Source organism: Labeo rohita, chromosome 4, assembly GCF_022985175.1.
Source record: "Labeo rohita strain BAU-BD-2019 chromosome 4, IGBB_LRoh.1.0, whole genome shotgun sequence".
In the NCBI taxonomy this organism is placed as follows: Eukaryota; Metazoa; Chordata; class Actinopteri; order Cypriniformes; family Cyprinidae; genus Labeo; species Labeo rohita.
Genome location: NC_066872.1, coordinates 40423753 through 40443881, shown reverse-complemented (window position 1 = coordinate 40443881; position 20129 = coordinate 40423753). Strand labels below are relative to the sequence as shown.

Here is a 20129-nt window from a genome sequence, read left to right as displayed (position 1 = left end):
AGTAAAATATATAGAAAATATGAAAATAAAAAAATGTTTTAAAATATTAATTGCTGAAAAACACAATTACTAAAAGTGAAATGAAAATATACTATTTTCTATATAAGTAAAATATATAGAAAATATTTAAATGTTTTTAAAATATTAATCGCTACACAAAATTACTAAAACCTGAACTAAAATTAAAATGCAAAATATAAAAATTACATATATAAAAAATATAAAAATAAAAATTGTTTTCAGACATTAATTAAAAAAATTCTAAAACTTTAAATAAAATGGAAGTGAAAATATAAAAGTAAAATATATAGAAAAAATAAAAATAGTTTGTAAAAATATTTATGAAAACTTTAATAGTGTCTTAGTTACAGTATACTAAAAGAACATTGTTACATTAAGTTTTGTTTGTATTGTCTAGGCCTATGTAGACTTGTGTGTCGATTTCTTTTGAACTGCTGAGCTGTTGACACACTTCCTCCACACCTAAATTATCCCGGTCTCAGAGGACCAGGTGTGATAGCAGAGGATTGTGTATTTCTTACCTCCGAGCGGGAGTGAGTCTGTTAGAGCCATCTCTACCAATTCCGCACCCTTGAACCCAACTAGAGCCCCATTCTCAGTCTCCCCGTTTCCTCCGCCCCATGCGTAGCGGCGTAAGTCTTCTGGTGTTGAGTGCTACACAGAGGAAACCCTTTGACCTCAGGATGTGGTTCTCCTTAGATCTCTCCATCCACAGCTGTTCTCAAAACTCTATCGCTTGTGGAGCACTGACAGTAAGACATTGCAAAAGTCTGGGCTGTTTGTGAACACGAGGCCGTGGGGATCTCTCTGCAACAAAACTGCACCGAGTCAACTGTAATACCTATCTGTTAGCATTCCCATTCGTCATAACGGTGAACGAAAGTTGGTCGAACAACAGCAGAAAGCTTTTTAAGGCCTTAGATGAAAGATGCCATTAAAGCAACAGACTCGAGTCAAAGGTCTTTGTTGCGTCGTAAGTTTAAAGTCAAATGTGACACATTTATGGTGTTGATTTAAATCTTCCGTCCATGGTTTTCTGAGCTCCCGCTCTGATCTGGCTTTAAGTCATTAGCCCGTCTGGTTTGCCCTCACAGTGGGGTAGATGTTCTGGAGCTTTGCTACATGTTCACCCCTTCCTCTGCTTTCTCTTCAGCACACCCGGTTAATGATGGCCCTCAACCTCGGTTTGAAGAGGTCAGGACCTCCTTTCACCCCAACACCCCTCACCTCCAGGGGTGACGACCTCCACGGCCACTCCTCCTGCCTCCTGGAGCTCAACTACAACCCACACGACAGCTTTACTTCCCTTTTCCACCGCCTAATTTCTTTTTGGCAGTTTCAAGTCTTTTTTTGCTCATTACGGCCTGGATACACACGCGCGCGCGCAAACACACAATGAATGGAATGCCGTCCCTAGACTCCAGCCTTCATGGTCTGTTTAAATGGCGCTATGATGGTGACACTGGGAGTTGCTTGGTGTAAAAATTCCCTCCGTCCTTCTCCAGAGTCAACAGTAACCTGCCCTGGCTTTTTGTCCTGCTCTCCCCCACCCAGTGCTATTAAAGACCTGCTTATTCTATTAGGCCGAGGCTGGGAGAGCTTTGGCATGTAAGTCAACAGTCGTAAACCCCCCCCACCGGTATAAATCTAATGGCATTTATATAAAAACCTGCGTAAATAGGTGACGAGGCTCTAAGTTCATAAAAAGCTACAGCAACGGAGCCCTGACGTGCATAAATCTTGCATCTCTTAAAACATGAGTGCTGTTGTAATTGTGTAGCATGCGAGAGAGAAAAAGCCATTGTAGGACTTTTTTGGTGCATATTTTCTTACAATTATTTAGCTATTTATTTTGATGTTTTAATTCATATTTTTGCCATCTTTTTGTTATTTTTTTACTTTTTTGTTTTGAATCAAATGGCATGTGTCTAGTAAAATATCAAGAAAACAAATTTGATACAAAAAAAAAAATTAAAAATGATCTAGTAAATTTGATTTAAAATTAAGTAACAAAAAGATACACAAAAAATACAAATGATTAAAAAAAGTAAAAAGTAATGTATTTTAATTTTTATATACTAGATTAATAAAACACCACTGCATATATCTAGTAAAATATCAATATCATGTAGTTAATAACAATTAAATTAATATGCATTCTTTTTTTTTTCTTTTTTACTTGATATTTTGCGATTTTTAGACTAGTTAATAAAAATTAAAATATATATAAAAAAATATATCTTTTTGTTACTTTTGACTTTTTGTTTTATTATGTTTTATTTATATAATATGATCATATGATTTTTTTATAATTTGCATTTTTAAGTATCTTTTTGTTTCTTAATTTTGAATTGAATTTATTTATTTTTTTATTTAATACTTTACTAGATTAATAAAAATGTGAAATTTTCATTTGTTTTGAATCAAATTGAATTTTTCACTTTCTTTTTTACTTGATATTTTGCTAGATATGAAGTGATATATTTAATCTAGTTAATAAAGAATAAAATATATGCATTTTTGTGTATCTTTTTGTCCATTTTTATAATTTGATTTTAATCAAATTGTTTTTTTGTTTTTTTTACTTAAATATATACTTAGATATATGAAGCGATGTTTTAATCTGGTAAATTTTGTTTTATTTATAATATGATAACCTAATTTATATATATATATCATTTGCATTTTTCTGTCTTTTTGTTGCGAATTTTTCTTTTTCTTTTTGTCTTTAATATTTGACTAGATATATGAAGTGATAGTTTTTAACCTACTTAATAAATCCATTTTTATTCGTTTTTGTTTTGAATCGAGTTGAAAGTTTTTTGGGGTTTTTTTTGCTTAATATTTTACATAGCTATATGAAGTCATATTTTTAATGTAGTTAATTTTTTGTTATATATATTTTATTTATATATATATTTTAAATATTATTTATTTTTGTATCTTTTTACTGCTTCATTTTGTATCAAACTGAGTTTTTTTTCTTTTTACTTAATACTTTACTAGTTTAATTTAATATTATATCTAATAATTATATAAAATTATATATAAAAAATGTTAGTAATATTTTATTTATTACTTTTTTTATATTCTATAATGCTTGAGCAAATTCTAAAATGATAAGACTGTGGTGTGTGTGCGTGTGTGTATGTGTCAGGGGTCTAGCAAGATATATTGCGAGTTGTGGATGGAGGTGGTGCGGTCAGTTGCTTATGAAATGACAGTATGGAAAGACAGACCGACTCACCTGCTCTTAATCTGCCGCCCGGATCTGCTCGCGGCGCTCGGATTACATATGTTTCTGTCCGTTCGCTTTGAGGAGGCATGCGTGCATCTCTTCGCCCCCTTACCCTTTATTTGACAGTCATTATTCTCCCATGTCAGTGTTTTTTTGCATGCCGTGGAGGTGATTTGTCTCTTTCTTGAAAAGCACTTTACGACGGCTGGCCCACCGGCCTTGTCAGTGTCTCGCAGGTTTGAAGCTTTGCAGTCGCTCCTTATCTTTATCCCCTTAACACTCATGGACGCGGAGCGCAGCGAGACTGAAAGAGGATAGCCCAATAAAACTCTCAGCCACGGGAAAGGATGTGCGCCGGGACCCGGCTACTGTGAGAGAGGCCCGCGATCCGCAGATCCTCCCCCACCCGGGGCGAGCCGTTCCGAGCCGGGCTTCCTGTGCCGCCGGGCCTCCGGAGTCTTTGAGGAAGGAGCCAGTGGCTCGTCTCTGATGGACCGCCTGACTGACAGCATTGATCCAGGCTCCTGCCTCTCAGTGTGGGTATCGAATGGCGCCCGATGAGCTGATAGGTGATAAATGAGAGAGGGAGAATGCGAGGGAGGCCGGTCATTGTGGAAAGGGGTCTGACTTCTCTTTCCCCCTGGTCGAGGGCTTCTCGAGTTGTGACAGTGCCAGGTAGGAGTAGGTATGCAACACACCGCAGCATCTGGTGAAGACAGCTTCTTTTAGAGGGGGCGTAATGAAAGAGAGCAGACGGACAGATTCCTCTGTGAACGCTGGAGTGTGAGGTTCAAGAAGGTGATCAATGTGGCAAAGAGCACGAGAAAAGACAAAGGTCTTTGTGGTCAATACTCCCAGGAGTCCTGACTCGGGCTTTTCTCTGTCACTGTCACATCAGCGGTCATTGAGTACGAGTGATTGAGGTTTTTTTTGTGTGAGGACGCTTTTAGCAATGTCCTTTTTCCATTTTTGTATCACAACAGTTGTTTTTGCTGGAAAATGTTTAACCCCAATTTAAACAGAGATGTCTGTTTTTAATGCATGATTTGTAGAAATTAACAATTAAGTGTATATATACATATAGAGTATACTGTACACACACATATCGCACACAATTTATGTCAAGAATCAAGAAAAAAATGAAAGTGCATATATTTTCTTAGTATTTTTTAATTGAAATTTAACCACAAATTGTTTTATAATAATAATCATTTTAATATTTTTAAAATGTTGATATTCAAATTTTTTTTATCAACTTTTTATATTTTAATTTAATTGTATATTTTAACATAAAAATATTAATTTTGTTGTTGCAACTGAATAACAAATTGCTTGGAAATTTTTTATATTTTATATTTATATTTTTATAATTGTATTGTATATTTTAATATAAAAAATCTTTTTATTAACTTTTTTTATTTAATGAAAGCAAATAGTCTGCCATCATTACAAAATAACTTCAAAAAGCAAATTGCTGAGTTACTAATTGGATTTGAAACACTAATTATTTACAAAATTTGATTTAATGTGCCACATGTGTTGAAAAATAGCCAATACATGTCGTTTTTGATGCATGATTTGTAGAAATTGATTGAAAGTTATGTGAATAAAAGAAAAAAAATGACAGCGCAGATTTTTTCTTAATATGTTTAAATTAAAATTTAACCACAAATTGTTTTTTTATTTAAAAATATATATATTTTAAAATTTAAATACTAAAATATTTTATCAACTTATTTATATTATTCATTTTATTGTATATATTTAATATAATAATATAATATAATATTGTATATTTTAATATAAAAATGTTTTTATTAACTTTTTTATTTAATGGAAGCGAATAGTCTGCCATCATTACAAAATGTTTTTTTTTTTCAATTGAAATTGAACAAGAAATTTTTATATTAATATTTTTAATAAACTTTATATTTTAATTATTTTATTGCATATTTTGATATTAAAATGTTTTAATAACTTTTTTTATTTAATGGAAGCAAATAGTCATGCCATCATTGCAAAATAACTTCAAAAACCAAATTGTATGTGAGATTCAAAACACTGATTAATTATAAAATTTGATTTTATAAACCACATTTAAAGCAGTTTATAAAATAGCCAATATGTGCAGAATGTATAATAATGTGTTGACTTCCAAAGCCCAATGTAAGCATAGTAATATAATGATTTTAAATTACCTGTGCATTAGTTTGTGGGCTTTCCAGCTAATATTATTAATATGTGTGACTAAAATCCATTTCATTAATTAATTGGTGTGTCATGTAATTAATTAGATTTGAAAAAATAATCGGCAGACCTTTTCTTGGAGACATCTTGGAAAGATGGAAGATGTATCGTTTTTCCAAGACGTCACGCAAGGCACGATGGGTAAACAGGGACCCACTTCCATCCATCGTGTGTGTCCAAAGCAAGACGAGACAAATGGCGCTTTGAGTGGAAAATTCCCCGGTTGTAAATCTGTCACCTGGGCATGATATTTGTTTCTGTTATTGTTGCATTATTTATGATCTCAGTCTGCCACAGGACTTTTCTTTAAAAAAAAAAAAAAAACGAAACTGCAACACGGGCGCAAGCCAAACAGTTATGACAGCGCCCGGTTGACAGAAAACATCACCAGCTACGACAAGTCTGACGTTAGCGCGATGGGCTAACCGTGGCCGTCCTAAAAGCCTGGTCATCGTACGCATTTCGTGACTTTGCTTCTAACCAGATTCAGAAGCGGGACGCTCAGGTTTTCAGGACTGTTTATCACCGTTGTGTCACCAAAGAGGTGTTGACTTATTGGACATTCATGTACAGCTGAAAAGCGTAGCCCATTCATCCTCTCTAAGAGGAAGAGAAGGGAATAAACGTCAAATCCCATCACTTGTTGGGCCTTTTTAAAGCTTATTAGCACACAGCATGCTTTCAGTCAAGCATGTATGTAGCAAGTCTCTGTGTAATGATGTGTGCGTGCACACATTTATGTGGCACCGTCGTTTTTTTAAAAAACTCAGCTGTTTTTCCGAGCATATCCACCCGGCCGTTCTGTCACAGTGGTTTGGAGGGCTTCTATCAGACCGCCTTTTTAAGGCCTCGTCCCTCTTTCTGTGGTTGCCAGTCAATCCGGAGGCCCCATATATCCTTCGCTTTGGCTGAGATACAAGACCTGACGGAGATGCGGAAGGACGTATGGCCCTTTACAGCTGTTTCGGATCCGGCTTTGATACGAAAGCCTCCGCCGTTGGTCTGCCCTGTGTAACGTAGATAAATGTCGACGACTTTGTCACAGCTGATTCCACAGATGAATTCAACAGATGAATTCCCGCCTTCTTATTCATTCACCATTAAGGCAGGGGTTTGAGTTTTGGCACCCAAATGTGCTTTGGTAGGTTTTGGAGGCTGAGAGTGTAAAGTAGGTCTGCTGCTCCGGTTCTGCGCAGAAACCCGGTTTGCGTCGTCTAATTGGTTCCAGAACCGGCGGGCCGCTTTATCCGTTCTTTCACTCTCGTAACCTTGGTCTTCCTCCACCTTCTTCCATCTCGTTCTTTCACAGTTTTGTTTGATCGCACTCCGCAGCCAGGGTCCACCCTAGAGAGCCGTCGTGGCCCCCGGCAAGCCAACGAAAACAGAATAACATTCTGCCCTGGAAAGATACAGATGGGGTTAATAAGAATTAATAAAGTGTGGGGACACAAATGTTCCTGCGCGCTCGGGCCGCTTCAGACCAAAGCAGGCTCTGTCCCTGTCTTTTCTTACATCTCTCTCATCACTCACTCTTTCTTTTTAGCCTCTGTTTCCTCTCCCCGCTTCTCGACAATCAGGTAACTGTATTTGCTTTCTGCTATTGAGCGATGAGGAGCGTTCGCAGAGCTCCCTAAGCCCTACTATGTTCTCGGGCCGCTTTGAGCAGGTATTTGTAAGGGAACATTTCAATAGATCTTCTGCTGTCTTGTGTTGCACTGTAGTATTTCAAAAGCATTGCTCACCTCTCCCAGCCTTGAATTTATTGGTCCGCCATTGCAGCCCAAATCCAGCTTATGTAACAACTTGATTCGAGCTATCCTTTTGCTCTGCTTTGCATTGTTGTGCATAATGATGAAAGTAAAAAATATCCACCTACAGTGTCATCAGTATTGATTAAAGTATTGAGTTGTGCTAATATAATATTTTATTTCATGTCATTAAATCATATTGTATTTTTTTTTTTTTTAGTATTTTAATAAAACCTCAATATGGGCCTCAGAATTACGTTTTGTTGTTTATACTTATTAATTATGGTGATCAGTCTAGTTTTTCAGTATATTTCCATTCTGAAAGCAGTTAATAAAATGCTAATACAATAAAGTTTAATGCATTAGCTTTCATGAGTTGATAATGAACAGCATTTGTCATTCATTCAGCATTAATCTAGATTAATATAAGATGTTTACTTTTAATTTAATAATGTTTATTGTCATGCTCATTCATAATACATTGTGCATTTTATTTAAATGTAAAATTCAAATGAATTGATATGTATATATATCATATATACATGTATACATATATGTATATATACATATACATATACATATATATATAATTATGTATAAAAATATAGAAAAAATACATTTAAATAAATTCTAAAAAACATGTATATATAATTCTAATAATTCTAATATATAATTCCAAAATTTGTATTATATTTCTATAATATATATATTTTAAATTTAAATGAATTCTAAAAATATATATAATATATATAATTCTAAAATTTGTATTATTTATTATTATATATATATATATATATATATGTGTGTGTGTGTGTGTGTGTGTGTGTGTGTGTGTGTGTGTGTATATGGGGACCAAATGTCCCCACAAGGATAGTAAAACCTGAAATTTTTGACATTGTGGGGACCAGCCTGCGGTCCCCATGGGTACAAAAGCTTATAAATCATACAGAATGACATTTTTTGAGAAAGTAAAAATGCAGAAAGTTTTCTGTAAGGGTTAGGTTTAGGGGTAGGGTTAGGGTAAGGGGATAGAAAATACAGTGTGGACAGTATACAAACCATTGCGCCTAGGGAGAGTCCCCACAAAGATAATGAACCAGACTGTGTGTGTGTGTGTGTGTGTGTGTGTGTGTGTGTGTGTAATTCTTACTTTTAAATTAATTCTAAAAATATATATAATGTAATATCTAAAAATGTATTTTATTCTATTATAGCTTTTCATCAGTAAGGCTAGTACTCCATCATTCTTATTAACCTATGTTATGTTATGTTATGTTATGTTATGTTATGTTATGTTATGTTATGTTATGTTATGTTATGTTATGTGTATGACCCTGCAGCCTTTCAGTTCCAGTTCAGGCCTTTAACTCCTAGGCAACGGTGTGCAAAATAAAGCATACCAAAAAAACCTCACATTCGCTTTGACACAAACCGCACGTTGCTATTTATCTCATTTTTAGATTGATGTGAAAACAAATGTGATGGCTCAATCATGCATTGTACCAGAATTCTTTGTTGAAGCCAATAGGATACACACATGGCACCAAGACATATGGTTCCTGGATTTTCTCCCACACAAGTGTGTGTATTATTTTGATGGATATGGAAAAGCCGTGTGAGTGTCTGCTGTGTATAGAGATGTTTTGTAAAGACCGGGCATCTGTCGGCAGCGGTCCAGGTAACTGAGATTGTTTGTCTGTGTTCCTGGAATGGGAATGTTTCTCCTGACACATTTTTATTATACCACTGTTCTCAGTGTGATTCATGTGTTTCAGCTGTGGTCTATCATCCATAATCATCCGCAACCTTTCACTGAATATTGTTCTTTTTTTCCCCCCCTTCCTTCTTTTTGAATACAATCATATGTGACAAAGCAGAATTTGAACTCTGTGTTCTGGCTTGCTAAAAGTGTTGTTTGCGTGTCATTTTAGCATGCGTCTGCATACCCGCCTTTTTATCTCGCTGGCTCGTGTCCAAATATCTAATTCTTGAACGGTAGAGGAAAACTGAGATTAAAATGACTCTTTATCTCTAACCCATTTCCTCATTCCTGTTTTTGGACAGATTATCCCCCCACTCATAGACCTCAATCAGAACCGCAGTAAGCTGAAACTGTACATCGGCCACCTCACGGCCCTGTGCCACGAGAGAGACCCCCACATCCTGCAGGACCTGGCCCCGCCCTCCGCATACCACCGCAGCCAACAGGACGCCTGGGAGGAGGAGCTTCAGAAGATGAGCCCCGAACAGGTAAGAAAGGCTGATACTCTTTTCACTCAAATGTAGCACTCTTTATTATATCCATTGGTTATGGTCACCTATCCAGTGTTGGTACATTCACAGTTGGATTCCCATTATGAAAACGTTAAAATTACCAATAAGATTATATATAAATATAAATATAAATATAATTATATATATATATATATATATATATATATATTCCCACATTTCTGACTCTTTTTCTCAGAAGTACGTTGGTATCTTCCAATTTTGATTTTTTTCTAGCAATTGGCAGTTTATATCTCACAATTCTGACTTTTTTTCTGAGAAATGCATGTTTGTATTTTGCAGTTTTGACTTTTTTCTTGGAATTGTGAGTTCACATCTTGCAATTCTTACTTTTTTTCTCAGAAATGCATGTTTGTATCTTGCAATTTTGGCTTTTTTCTCGCAATTGGCAGTTTGTATCTCACAATTCTGACCTTTTTCTGAGAATTGCATGTTTGTATTTTGCAGTTCTGCTTTTTTTTTTGCCAACACAGTGGCAATTTTGAGTTCACATCTCGCAATTCTGACTTTTTTTCTCAGAAGTGCATGTTTGTGTCTTACAGTTTTGACTTTTTTCTTGCAATTCCATTTATTTCTCACAATTCTGACTTTTTTTCTGAGAATTGCACATTTGTATTTTACTATTCTGACTTTTTTCCTCGCATTTATGAGTTCACATCTTGCAATTCTGACTCTTTTTTACAGAATTGCATGTTTGTATCTCACAATTTTTACTCTTTTCTCGCAATTCCCAGTTCACATCTCACAATTCTGACTTTTTTCCTGGAAATTGCATGTTTGTATTTTGCAGTTCTGACCTTATTCTCGCAATTGTAAGTTCACATCTTGCAATTCTGACTCTTTTTCTCAGAATTGTATGTTCGTATTTGGCAATTCTGACTTTTTTTTTTTTCGTAATTACAAGTTTACATCTCACAATTCAGATTTTTTTTTTTCAGAATTGCATGTTTGGATCTTGCGATTTTGACTTCTTTCTCGCAATTGGCAGTTTATATCTCACAATTCTGACTTTTTTCTCAGAATTGCGTGTTTGTATCTATTTTTCTTGCAATTGTCAGTTTATATCTCACAATTCTGACTTTTTTTTCTCAGAATTGTGAGATATAAACTTCCAACTGTTATAAAGTCTAGTTCTGAGTGAAAAAAAAAGACTATTTTCTCAGAATTGCAAGTTTATATGTCAGTTCTGATTTAATAAATCATAATTGTATGTTCTAAAAATCAGAATTGCAAAAAATAAACTTGCAATTCTGACTGTTTTTCCTCAAAATTGAGTTTATATCTCAATTGTTTGTTTTTTGAGGTTTTTTTTAGAATTGCGAGTTTATACTTTGCAATTCTGACTTTATATCACAATTCTGAGAAAAAGTCAGAATTGCAAGTTTGGATCACACAATTCTGAGAAAAGTCAGAAGTGCAAGTTGTTCATTTGCGATTGCGAGAAAAAAGTCAGAATTGTGAGATAAAAAGTCGTAATTACTTTTACGTTTTATTCAGTCGCGGAAACAGGCTTCCATATTTGTAGGTGTAAAAAAAAAAAAGGAAGGAAAAATTAACATAAAAATGAACATAAACCATAAAGCAAGTAAAACAAATGTAAAAGTAGTGTTGTTCATTCTTAGCTCATAATACCTGTTGCATGAACTCATGGTACTGAATTGAACCATTTTGTAAACTGTTACCATAAAAAGACTTGATGGATTGGTCCTCAAATCGATGCAACTTTTTACACATCTTGCCTTTTTCTTCACGACTCCACTTAGCACATAAAGTTTGTGTATAAAGTATGCGTATATGCGCACTCAAGGTACCATAAGGTTTCTCGGGTACTTGGATTTGTCACCCATTGATTATTGGAGCCATCTGGCCTGGCCCTCACGGCCCTTAGCTGACGCTAACGCTCGCTGTCTATAAATCTCCTATTGGCTTTAAGAATCAGTCCAGCTCTGTGTAAATGCCATTAGTCCTCTTTATAGAGTGGAATGTGTTCCTACAGAAAATAAATAGTCCAATATATTGTGTTTTATTAGCTTCATTTACTGTTACTTTAACAAAAGAAAACCAAAAAGCTACCCAAGACTCGCTTAAAAGGCGGGGGAGAGCCAAGAGCCGAGGAAGGGGGCGGGCGGGTGGGGGGGTTTGAGAAAGACGTTATAAAAAAAGAAGAGCAACTGGAATGGCGCGATAAAGAAAAGGAGTGTCAGCATTTGGACGGCGAGAGAGAGAAGCGTTTGAGGAGGCAGTGGCTGGATTTAGTCTCTCCGTGATGAACGATCCCCTCTCTGTAATAAATGCATGCGTGGATCCGTTTTCTGCACTTCACTTTGAACCCATTGCCATACCTACCGTAACAGTAAATTGTCTGCAAACGGACACTGGGTTTAGTCGCTGCGTCGGTGCGTCCCGCTCCCGCATCCATCCCCGATGCTTTTTGTAACATCAGAAAAATAAATTGTCTGGAAGTCTACATATACATTATACTCGCTTTAAATCGGCCCCATTCCTCAAGAGGAGAGGAGAGTGATCTGCTGTGATGGTGCCAAGGCTCATACAATGCTCATGTGTTTCACTGCACGGGGAACTATCTGCTTGGCAGGTTTTTGGCTCGCTCCGACATTATTGAAATGCATTTTTTTATGTGGGCTGCCTGATGACAAGCCTTTGGCCAGCGAACAAATAATGTTTAAGATTTTTAGTTTGCTGCGAGTAAACTTTGTTCCAAAAATTGGCACTTTCCAAGGGACTTTTCCCCCCCTGTACTTGCCTAATATGAAGTCGAGAGACGTCTGTACATTTATTTTCCTTCGAGAGAGACAGCTTTCATCGGACGGAAAGGTTGCACAGCCTTTTCAAAGTGAGTGTTGCCACTGGTCAGCTGAGGCTACTGCGCTGTGTAAACACGAGGTCTGATTTTTGCTTTCAAATGGAGTGCTTAAACGGGGCTAGAACTTCCAGAATAATGCGTCTCCATCCGTCCAACTCCAAACTGTTATTCCTCCCGGACCTTCTCTGAGGTCAACGATTCTGTGTTTATCTTGTCCAAACTATCATTGACAGTGTTTAGAAAGCACCGCTGTCATGGGGGGGCGATAAGAACTCCTGGACCTTCGCGCCAGGTTTTTGACTCATGCGGGTTCCCAGATAAATCGGTGAGTACGGCGCAAATGAATTATGTAGGATTGTTCGAGAGCGTGCTGGATTGTTCATTTCGGCTCGGCCGACATGCCAATTTCACGTCGGACACATTAAGGCAGAGATAATGAATATTTCGGCTTTCGCCGGTTAGGCTTTACCTCTCAAACGCTTACACATATATCAAGATTTCTCCTCTCCAAATCCAATAGCTCTGAGATATTTAGCATTTCGCATCCATATGGTATCCACATGTACGGGATCCTGCTCATTCTTCAGTTACATGTCCTGCATGTAAGACACAATCCGCTTGAAGACACTTTTGGTCTTTCTCTGATGGTGGAATCACTTGCAGATGGTCGGATTGGACCAGTTGCCGGCGTTCACAAGCCTGTTTGATTGATGTCTTCTTTGACCTCTCTTCTTTTCTTTGCGTTGGGAGTGTAGCACATTACATTAGCGTTCTCTCTGCGCTGCACTTCGCCCATTTAGATCCCTTCAGCACGGAAGATGCCAGAACGGCCCGTTTGGCCATGACAGGCTCAAATTGACGAGAAAAGTCTGGGCTCATTATTGGCTTATTTAGCGTGTTCTGTTCAGTCCATTATTGTTAGTAACGTCCACTTGAATTTACTTGTGGTGTCTTTTGATGCCACGTACGTCTCGGTTTGGGAGGGGGCTCTTCGCTAATCATCGTTCTTATAAACCAAGTTATTAGTAGCTAATTGAATGGGCCTTTGTGGCACAGTCACCATCGAGCCCGTAGAGGATTGAGGTTGCTGTCCTCTATGCCCAGTCTTCTACTAATGACAAGCCTCGTGCATTCAAAAAGTGCTTTAGTATTTACGAGGGGCCGCACACTGTTTGAGCCCTTGCCCTTTCTTTGAAGCTAAACATTGATCTTTTAATTAACAGTTTTTATGGGCTTCCTTTTTACTGGCCTGGCACTCTAAGCTGGCACTGAGCTGGGTAATGTAGGACTTTGGGTTTTTTTACCCCAATTTCCTTTGTCTCGCTCACAGTTTATAGCATATAAACACAGCGTTTCTCTTCTCTTAAAGGGATAGCTCACCCAAAAATGACGTTTCTGTCATTGTTTACGCACCCTAATGTTGTTTGCAAACCTTTAGGACTTTCATCTGTGGAACACAAAAAAATTAGACCCCAGTGACTTCCATTGTAACATTCTTCAAAGTATCTGCTTTCTTCTTCTTCTAAAGCTCTTGTCCCTTCATTTTGAATGGTGACTGTCGGAGTTACTCAGACAGGAAAATCGAAGATTGCACAACTAAGTGCAATGCATCACCAGTATAGACTATATAACTTGTATCTGTGGAATGGCAAAAAAATTTGGACCCTGTTGACTTCCATTGTAACATTCTTCAAAGTATCTTCTTCTTTTTCTAAAGCTCTTGTCCCTTCATTTTGAATGGCGACTGGTGGAGTTACTCAGACAGGAAAATTGAGGATTGCACAACCAAATCCAACGCATCACCAGTATAGACTATATAACTTGCATCTGTGGAACGCCAAAAAAATTGGACTCTATTGACTTCCATTGTAACATTCTTCAAAGTATCTTCTTTTTCTAAAGCTCTTGTCCCTTCATTCTGAATGGCGACTGGCGGAGTTACTCAGACAGGAAAATCGAAGATTGCACAACCAAGTGCAGTGCATCACCAGTATAGACTATATAACTTACATCTGTGGAACGCCAAAAAAATTTGGACCCCATTGACTTCCACTGTAACATTATTCGAAGTATCTTCCTTTTCTAAATCTCTTCTCCCTTTGTTCTGAATGGCGACTGGTGGAGTTAATCAGACAAGAAAATCGAAGATTGCACAACTAAGTCCAATGCATCACCTCCGCTAGTCACCATTCAGAATGAAGAGACAAGAGATATAGACTATATAACTTCCATCTGTGGAACGAAAAAAAAAAATTGGACCCCATTGACTTCCATTGTAACATTCTTCAAAGGATCTTCCTTTTCTAAATCTCTTCTCCCTTTGTTCTGAATGGCAACTGTTGGAGTTTATCAGACAAGAAAATCGAAGATTGCACAACCAAGTGCAATGCATCACCTACACCAGTCACCATTCAGAATGAAGAGACAAGAAATATATAGACTATATAACTTTCATCTGTGGCACGCAAAAAAATTTGGACCCCATTGACTTCCATTGTAACTTTCTTAAAAGTATCTTCTTTCTTCTTTTTCTAAAGCTCTTGTCCCTTCATTTTGAATGGTGACTGGCGGAGTTACTCAGAAAAAATCGAAGATTGCACAACCAACTGCAATGCATCACCAGTATAGACTATATAACTTGCATCTGTGGAACGCCAAATTGACTTCCGTTGTAACATTCTTCAAAGTATCTTCTTTTTCTAAAGCTCTTGTCCCTTCATTCTGAATGGCGACTGGTGGAGTTAATCACACAGGAAAATCGAAGATTGCCCAACCAAGTGCAATGCATCACCAGTATAGACTAATCAGCACGCAGACAATGCAAACACAAGAGGATCATAACGTACACAAAAGCACTTGTGAACTTGTACTCATATAGTACTTAAGCTCCGCCAGACCGCCCCATTAGGCCCCGCTGCCAGCTCGTCCTCTGTTGTGGTCAATGCCTCTTTTATTACTCGTCCTCCTTGCCTGTTTTTTCCCCTCTGTTTATGGCGTAATGTTGTTTTATTTGGTTTGAGCTGTTCACAGGATGTTACTGCATCTCTGTTTAAACGGCTGGAATGCAGGAAGGTGATTAAGCCGGCGCTGAAAGAACCACTCAGTCATACAACCCACGGAGCCAACAAAGACAATAGACTCACCAAAAACGCACCCCATTTAGATGAAGAATTGGTGTTTTCAGGAACAAAAACAAAATTATTGTGCATTATACATCTAATAGGGCCTTTAGAGTTGAGCTTTAGGGTTATTAGGTTGTGAGTAATAAATGTGGCGTTACAAAAGAGTACTGTGGTACAGACACAATTGGGTACTGTGGTGCATATGATCAAGAATTGTATTACTACTATTAATTTTATGCACTTTGAAATACCATACCAATAGCATGGAACTCTTTTGTTGCTTTCAATGCCTCGTTATGAATATTTCCTTGAGAGGATGCAGTCATCTGTGACATTGTCCGCAGCTGTGCGACGCCCCACTCCTGCACTGCAGCTGTGTCTGTGATGAGCATTCATTGTTTGATGAAAGTTACTGTCAGTTATGTTCTGCGGCCAGTTTCACCTCCACTCTCATAACGTTTGAGTCTGCTGTTTACTTTAGAGACTGCTGATCTTAGATCAGTATGTAAAGTTTACAATCTTGGAGGAGAGAAGCGAAGTGCTCGACCGCCCTTGGCCAAAGTCATCTGGCTGTGATCTGGCAGCACAAAGCCAGCTGTATAAATAGGGGAGAGTCTTGCATTTTACGGGTCACTCTGAATAAAACATGAACTAGAGAAGATTGATTATTAATGACCTCAGGGCTGGAACAGAAATAATCTGTTAGGCCTTGAGCCCTCCGTTCTTTTCCCGCTCTCGTTCTCAGCGCACCTTCATCCGTCTTTCGCTCGCTTCTCCTCTCTGTTTCTTTTGCGATTGGCACTCCGATAGATGTTTATTTTAGCCATCTGTTTTCAGATGTTCCCCTACGAATAGATCAGGAGTTCAGTAAGGATTCATGCAGATTTTGTGATTATTCACAGGCTCACACCTGTCAGAGCTGGCATCGGATCTCTGTGTGGGCTCCAGTGGCGGTCCGTGAGGGAGTTTTCCAAGGAGGCTGATATTTAAATCAAACCGGTACTATATTATAGTAGGTTTTGATAATCATGTCGTCTTTTTGGACTATGATTAATGCTCCAACCTCTGCTCCTTGATTTTAGCATATTTTTATGTGCCCCTGTCAGTATATTGGCTAAGTTTGATAATCTTTCTTCACCTGTTGCATACGAAAGCGATGCTGAAAGCTAACTGGCTTGCAAGGTTTCTTCTGATACAGAAGAAAGCAAATTTAATTTCTTCTCCTTTTTGCCTTTTTTGGTCACATTTGGAAACACATCCTGTGTCATTTGCATATCAGTTCTGATTTTACTAAGCAGCCTGTTTTGGCGTCCGTGCAGTGATTAATATTCTCCTTGGCTCAAGAACATGAAAGAAAAACAAAACGAGACATCAGTCGGAGCACAAAACGATGCACAAATGAAGACGAAGGATTAAAGGGGACAAAAAGTTTGCCTGATTCTTTAGGGTCTTTATGAAAAGTCTGCAAAATACTTTGGTATTAAAATTCCTCAATAGTTGTGCAAAACACACTTTTTACCTTGTCAAAAACAGCGAGCCGTTTCGGTGCTTGGCTCTTTAAATGATAATGAGCTACTGCTCACCACGCCCCTTTGTGTATTTTAAGACACTTATGTTCACTTTTACATCCAACTACTAATCACCTGCATTGCTTACAAGACGGGTGTCATTATGCAAATAGAGGACAGTCCATCAGCGGTTGTGGGCAGGGCCTGAGCAGTATGATGTCGTACTGCTCAGAAAATTAAAATGCCTTGATAATAGTTTAGTTTTTTTTTTTTTTTTATTCTTTATGCTTTTCTTGCAAACAAAATTACCAGTAATGTATTACAGTAATATATTGGTTGTCAGCCAGTATTAGAGATTTTTAAATTTAACCCTAATCCTAATGATCACTTATAATTTATAACACTATAATTTACACTATATAATGCATACACTCCAATTTTTTAAATGTCAGATGTAATCTTTAGCAAATCTTTTCAAAAATACTTTTTCACTTTCATTTATTAATGTTTTGGACACACTATATATTAAGTGTCTTTAACTGCTATGCACTTACATTTAAATTAATCATTTGATACAGTGTACTTATTGTGTCCATGTATGTTTTTACATTGTGTGTATTTAAAAAAAAAAAATACCTTCCTGTAATTACATCTGTAATTACACTGTTGACCCTACCCCTACACTTTAACCCACACTTAAACCTAACCAAACCTGTATCTAACCTTAATCATATCAGTGCATTCATTGTTATTTTTATCATTTAAATCTTACTTTCATTTAAATCGATATTTGAGGAGCCTCCGCCTCCCATACCTCCTCTGATGGGCCGCCACCGGCAGGTTATTTAGGAAGGACTGTTGGTTAAAAGCAACAAAAGCTGGTCCCAGATCAGCCCCCTGATGTGCTGTGCTGGCGACTGCAGTGCGTCTGTGCCCGGTGGGGCGGGCTGCAGGCTGACAGGCCCATGAATCCAGGGCTGCGTAAGTGCAGTGTAATTTAAACGGGCAGGAAATGGGGGTAAACATAGTGGAACAAGCCCACAACCCGCACAGCCACGATTAATGAAAACACATGGAGCCGGCGCATATGTCTGCTGTAAGTGGGCCTTTACATTACGAGCGTCTCTGTCTCTCTCTGCCTCTTTTTCATATACTTACTTTATTTCTTAAGCAACATTGCGTATCAGTAGCAGTAGTCATCTGTAAGTCACAAAGGTGTGTGGTTGCAGCCAGTTTAACTTTATATAGACATCTAAATTGTGGTTGTCTGAATGAACACTCCTTAAAACAAACACATCACCGAGACAGGAGGTGAGACACAGAGGCGTCATAGACTGACCACTTATTGATTTTTGATGCACTGATTGCTAAGGCAAGCATCAATAGCAGTATTGTTTGTACTTAAGATTACAGATTCAAACAAACATCTAACCAAGTATTAATCTTTGATTTATAGCTCGTCGTACATGGTTAAAATTCAGTGTTGGGCGTGTTATCTAAATGTACACTTGGTATTAGTCAGTCAAGCATTATAATATGACATTGTGATAACTTAGCATTACACTTTAGCAACCAGAACTTTAGAATAACCATGTATGAATGCATATTTGTGACCCTGGACCACAAAACCAGTCATAAGTCGCTGGGGTATATTTGTAGCAACAGCCAAAAATACATTGTATGGGTCAAAATTATTGATTTTTCTTTTATGCCAAAAATCATTAGGATATTAAGTAAAAAACATTTCATGAAGACATTTAGTAAAATTCTTACTGTAAATACATGAAAACTTGATTTTTGATTAGTAATATGCATAATATGCAAGAGCTTCATTTGGACAACTTTAAAGGCGATTTTCTCAATGTTTTGATTTTTTTTTGCACCCTCAGATTCCAGATATTCAAATAGTTGCATCTCGGCCAAATATTGTCCTATCCTAACAAACCATACATCAATGGTCAAATGATCAAAGCTTGTTTATTCAGCTTTCAGATGACATATAAAGCTTAATTTTGAAAAATTGACCCTTATGACTGGTTTTTGTGGTCCAGGGTCACATTTGTCATATTGACTGAACTTAGGACTGGTGTTGGTGCTTAAGATATTGTTTGCAATTTAGTGTTTCTATTAAAAAAAAAAGGGGGAAGAAACTAAAAATAATACTGAAAAGACAACAAAACTACTACGAATTCTACTACTAATAACAATATAAAACACACTAAGGATTAATGAGCTGATGGGTTCATGAATATTAATCACGTTGTCTGTATTCGCTGGAACTGATTTGCTAAAATCAAAACAGGGGTGGTAATAGCTGAGCGCCAGCTAATGAGATTGCCGTTTGTGCATTAGTTTCACCTACTACCGGAGAAATCAGTAGTTCTTAAAAGCTGAAGAATTCCAAAGGAACGTTATTTTGACAGGAAAATACAGCAAAGATTATCGTTTACATGTAGCTTGTCAATTCTGCATGGTATATAAGACTCTCTTGCTCTGTATCTTTCTTTGCGTGTGTGAGACAAAGTGACGGCTAGTCGTGTGCCTTCACACTAGAGTGTACAGTTTGTCAAATACAGGCACACTGCACATCCATTCAGATGAACTGAAAGATAAAATTATAATAATATTGTAATAAATGATAGTAACGGCACATTTTATTGTCAGTAACGGTAACGGTGTTGTAACGGGGGAAACAGTAGTTCGTTTGAATGCCGTTATTCCCATTACTGATAAAATCTCAAACTGTGCAGCTTTTCCTTTATAGTTTTTACCTGGAGGAGAATAAAGTGATCAAAAATTCTTTAGACTTGCATTTGAAGGTCATGTCTAGAATACCTTAGTGATCTCATAGTAAAACCCTACAACTAGTGGTTTTCATCCAATCATGTAAAATCTTCTTTTTCAACTCTAATCTCAACTGAAGTCTTGAGCACGTCCTGTTGCTTTGTTTCCTTTTGTCCTGAGTTTTTCTAAATCCCACTCTCGAACGCTGTTTTTGTAATACATCGTTTCATCGAGTGTTAATCCTGAGGGGGTGCTGACCGGCTAAACCAACAAAACTTCTCCACCGACCCCTAAACATCCAGAGCAAGGGAAAGCGCGGCCCCGTCTTCAAAGCGATGCGAGATG

The 20129-nt window shown here is 37.3% G+C and overlaps 1 protein-coding gene across 8 annotated transcripts in view; it reads left to right on the top strand.

Moving 5' to 3' along the window:
* Positions 1 to 20129, top strand: part of erc1b (ELKS/RAB6-interacting/CAST family member 1b) — a 256072-nt gene that overhangs the window by 222351 nt on the left and 13592 nt on the right. For 6 of the 8 annotated variants that reach the window (XM_051107019.1, XM_051107018.1, XM_051107022.1 and 3 more), the window contains one exon: positions 9319 to 9504. In XM_051107019.1, coding sequence (XP_050962976.1) covers positions 9319 to 9504 — 186 coding nt within the window. Of the gene's footprint in view, positions 1 to 9318; positions 9505 to 20129 lie in introns of those variants that run through there. The other 2 variants (XM_051107024.1, XM_051107025.1) reach the window with 1 other exon arrangement.